Consider the following 4,780-nt stretch of genomic DNA (forward strand, 5'->3'; position numbering starts at 1 on the left):
CTTCTGGCGCATTTAAATCTACTTTTGTTTTGGTTTTACACGTGACTCCCAGGGATTGAATAGACCCGTTGCAAAACGTTTTGGCTTTTTCTAAAATTCCAAGATATTTGTCGCACAATATATAAAAATTAAATGTGTATAAAGGAAAAATATTTTTCCCTCCACAGAAAGTCGACTCCCTCCAATTTTCCCACCAAAAAGTCTATTTTCCCTCCACTTCTTTTATTTCCGTCGATTATATCTATGTTCCCACGTCTCACGTAGTTGAAAATTTTCCAACCTATATCTAATCGTGCGTGGAGGCAGCACCCACTTCCCCTATTCTCCTGGTCCTCTCCCCCAATTCTCTCCACGCATCAGATCAATCGGAGGCGTCCTCCAATCCGTCCGCCCCAGCAAGTCGAACGGCGCTGCCCTCCCCATCTGCAGGTTCCACCGCCGGCCTCGCCCGCGAGACCTTCTCCTCTGCGCCCCAGGCCGCTCGAACGCCGCTGCCCTCCTCGCCGACGGGATCGGAGCCGCCGGCCTCAGCCCCGACGTCTTCTTGTGCGGCACTTCCCTGTTCCCTCCGACGAGTGCTGGTATGTCCGCAATCACGATAACTCCTGCACTCCGACTGAGTGGTGTGTTACTTTTTCATCTCCCCTTGCCGGTTGTGTTCCGATTATTCCTATATGTCGTAGATTAATTTCATGTGTTGACAAAAGCCATGGAGGCTAGCTAGCAATGCTACTGGTTTATAGTATTCCAAATCAGATATACCTCCATGGTAGTTAATCCATCCACTAAAAGCACTAGGTACTCTGTTCCAGAAAATTAAACTTCAGCGGAAGAAAATTGTTTTGACGCTACAAAACTTGTTGTTTGTCAAAGGTCTTAATATGGCAGAACACAGTTTAGCTGCGCATGGTGTTGGTATGAGGGGATGGGTACATGTGAATCCTGGTTTGGCTATTTCACAAATTTTGTAATAGACGTTGTATCTTGCGATTCAGCCGGCATGTACTAGTAATGGGATACATGGCGTTCCTTTCCAAAAATAAATAAGGTATTCTATTCTGGGTACATATTTCTTTTACTGAATTTAGTGAAGTTTATTGAATTAGAAAAACAATATTGTGTATGCTTCTCTCATCAATCAATATATACATATATACTCAACCTTATTAATAGCATCTATTACAAGAAGATCTAGTGTGGAAGAGATATTTTTTCTAATGACTAAATTCAGCCATGATGATATATCATTAGTTAGTACTAGTTGACAACATAACAACCATGATGATATTACTGAATCTCAACATGACTTCTATTGGATTACCTACAGTGTTTTCTTGTACAGGGAGTAGCTCCTATTTTAATTGAAAGCTTAAGCTACAGTTGCATGATCTCTGTATTTTAAGTAGTTTGGTTAAACATTTTTTTATATATACACACAGACAAGCATGCTGTCATATGAACATGTGTGCTAAAACTACTACAATATGTCCTCAAACTAAATGCTTTTGAGGTGATGCTATGTTTACATGCTTTTCCTCATTAAAGACATAAAGTAAGTCATGCTATTGCTAGGAGGGTCAGGTAGACATGTACATGATGCCTTTGTTAAATAACTTACTGTATGCTTATGGTCATTGCTTTTCTAAATCTTGCCATTATATGTTAACATTTTTTCTAATGGTTCATCATATCCTTCTTCGCCAAGGTAGTACAATCATGCCCGCAACTCCGGAGTATGAGAGAAACAGGTTGGCAAGGATTGAGAAGCGCAAGGTTGAGGAGGCAGGGCATCTTGCAAACATACGAAACATAGCTAGTCAACTGAACAAATGGTCAGATGAAGAAAACAAGGTTTGTACCTACTGAATGTGTGTGAGCACTCTAGTAATGTTCGATTGGTGAAAAAATCTCTGGAATAGAAGTACAATTCTGATCAATATACTGTTGAAAATTATGTGTCAAAGTTTAAACCTTGGAAAGTGTAGTTGCCTTACGCTAATGTAGAGAGGCACATGCGTTTTTCATTGATAAAGTATTACCGCAGATTACTATTTTTCCATCTACATCTAACCAATATGTTGCTGGTTTTTTCCTATTATTTTGCCTCGGTGCTTCTAGATTTGACCTACATCAGGTCACAACTTCAATGTATGGTTAACAAATTATTTGTTGGAGCATTGTATTCTAGATGCACATTTTCTTACAAAATGAGATACATAGTTTTGGATAAGGTAATTTAGAAAGAGACATTAAAAGGTTGTTACAAATTGCAATCTCATTTTTGGACTCTTTTATGGAATGCGATGCTGCAGAAGAGCTGGGAATTACCCACACGTTAGCATCGGCATAAGGCATGGGAAATGCGCTGTACCATTTCCTGATCCTGCTTGTAGGTACCCCTGTTAGGATTTCAGCAATACCAATGTCGCAATTGTTAAGCATATTTGAAGCCATGCATGCATCCCTTTACTGGTTCGTCATGTATATCTACATTCTTCATCCTTGTAGTAATAGCATGTTTATTGTTTAAACATATATTCCGTTACTACTTGTAATACTAATATTCATTTGCTTCATATAGAAAATCTGTGTGAAGAACAAGGAGAACCGAGAAGCTGTCAAGCATCACCAAACTACAGGCTCTAGGTCTCATCCTTCTCATTTCCATCAACTTGTAAGTATCCTGCCCATTTTCTTCACTGTATTTTCTATAGTTGGCTGCACATTTTGGTAACTTTCATATTTGGAATACTAATTATATGAATTTCTACGTCTTGTAGAAAAAAGACAAGTACAACAATGAGGACCCTAGTCCCATTGAGTTTTTTGAAGAGATCAATACCAATAGAAAGACGGGATGCATGAGCGCCTCTGCCCTTGAAGCTTATGTGAGATTTCTATCTATTTTTGGTTATTTGAATAACAGTTGTTGCTGGTTGTATTTATTGTTGCTTGAGATGTTGCTGGTTGCTTGCTGTGCTGCTGGCTATTTGATGTGCGCCTGACTGTTTATGTGCTGCTGGATGTTTGCTATGTCGCTGGCTGCTTGTTGTGCCACTGATTGCTGCAATCATTGTTGTTTTTGTGCTACTTACTACTTGATGACTTGTTGCTGTTGTTGGTTGTTTGCTTCATGAAAGGAAATTATATATTTTGTACATGCTTATGGATCTTATACTATGCTTTTGCAAGTTTAATTCAACATATAACCTTTATGTAACCTAAGCAACAATGCTTCTCTTCTGCAGAATAACATGGAAAAGAGAAGGAGTGAAACACAACAAGAAGATGAGCACCTGGTGTATGGTACACATATTGTGGCTAAAGTTCTAAAGGAGCACAACTCCTCAAGCACCTTCCTTTCAACCATGGGGTACCAATCAAGATCTGAAACGTTTAGGACATCAGATTCTGAAGAACGTATTCGAGAGTTAGAAGAAAAGGTTGAACAACATAAGAGAGAAGCAACAGAGGCAAATATAATGTACCGACAACATTTAACCGAGAGAGGTCAAATGCAAGAGGCTGCACTAGAAGAGATGCAAAGGAAACAACAAGAAGAATTAGCGGCAATGAAGAAGAGCCAAGAAGAAAAGAATAAAACATATGAAAAAAGCAAGAAGAACATGACAGTCTTATTAGCTTCCTCTTACAGAAACATGCAACGCAGAATTAGACACCATACTTGATGGTCCATGGTGGTGCTATTCTAGCATGAACTTAGTTGCTCGTCCTTAGTTATGACAAATTTATAGTGCAACCTAAGAACTTATTTAGTTATGTAAAATTGTATTTGGATATGAGATGATATTTGTTCGTGAGTTAGATATACATTGTGATTTCAATGCTAATTAAGTATATGTATTCAAAATTAGTTTTGATTCACAATCTAATGTATATTAATTCTATAAATTATTTAAGTAACAATTAAAGAAATAAATATTATTTCTTGAAAATTACACACGAAATAAATATATTTTTTTGGGAAAAAATAAAAAATGAAAAAAATACCAGGATTATTTCTAAATTAATGAAAATGACATCAGACATGACGTCATTCGCATCCTAATCCGTGACGTTTCCTAGAAATGGGATGATCTTCTACGTGATGACATCACACATGACGTCATCCATACTTCGTGACGTTTTCTGGCGTGCCGCGTCACTAGGGAGTAATCTGTGACGAGGATTCCGTGACGAGGCCTGTCACGCTCAAACTACGTCACAGAGGGGTCTTCCGTGACGTTTATTGCTATTGCATGACGTTTTGAGCTTGTCACAGTAAATCAAATCTCTTGTAGTGGTTGGTGCTGAGCTACTCACTAATTTTTTATGTTATGATGTGAATTAATATGCCAAATTTAAAGTCTAAAATATTTTACATACATAATTATTTATTTATTGCACCATTTATATGTAAAAATATACTAATCTATACCCTAAAAAACCAGATGATGAATCGTGAACCAGTGGTCCGACCGGTAAAAACCTGAACCGACAGCCTCACCGGTTCGATCACTGGTCCGGGTTTTAAAACTATGGGCGTAAGGCGGAGAAAAACCTCGACACGCCAGGTATTAAACAACCCTTCAATTCTTTTACATCTTTTTCTGATTCTCGTATTTCTTCGAATTTGAGTAGTTTAGGTGTTTTAATGGGTAGTCGGTCAGATGAGATTTCTGTTTTGGCTAATGTGTTGAGACGGATGGAGCATGATTGTTTAACGGTCGTTCCTAAAGTCTCCACTGGGCTTGAAACTCCCGTACTAGACGAAGATGAA

General features: G+C 38.3%; 1 protein-coding gene across 1 annotated transcript; it reads left to right on the forward strand.

Moving 5' to 3' along the window:
- The first annotated feature begins 301 nt into the window (after nucleotides 1-301).
- Nucleotides 302-3,782, forward strand: LOC127313869 (uncharacterized). The gene is made up of 5 exons (XM_051344349.1): nucleotides 302-581; nucleotides 1,706-1,851; nucleotides 2,582-2,674; nucleotides 2,781-2,888; nucleotides 3,249-3,782. Exons 2-5 carry the CDS (start codon nucleotides 1,717-1,719, stop codon nucleotides 3,687-3,689), a joined length of 777 nt encoding a protein of 258 aa, XP_051200309.1. The 5' UTR covers nucleotides 302-581; nucleotides 1,706-1,716; the 3' UTR covers nucleotides 3,690-3,782.
- The last annotated feature ends 998 nt before the right edge of the window (nucleotides 3,783-4,780 follow it).

The sequence above is a fragment of the Lolium perenne genome, chromosome 7 (genome assembly GCF_019359855.2).
Source record: "Lolium perenne isolate Kyuss_39 chromosome 7, Kyuss_2.0, whole genome shotgun sequence".
Lineage (NCBI taxonomy): Eukaryota > Viridiplantae > Streptophyta > Magnoliopsida > Poales > Poaceae > Lolium > Lolium perenne.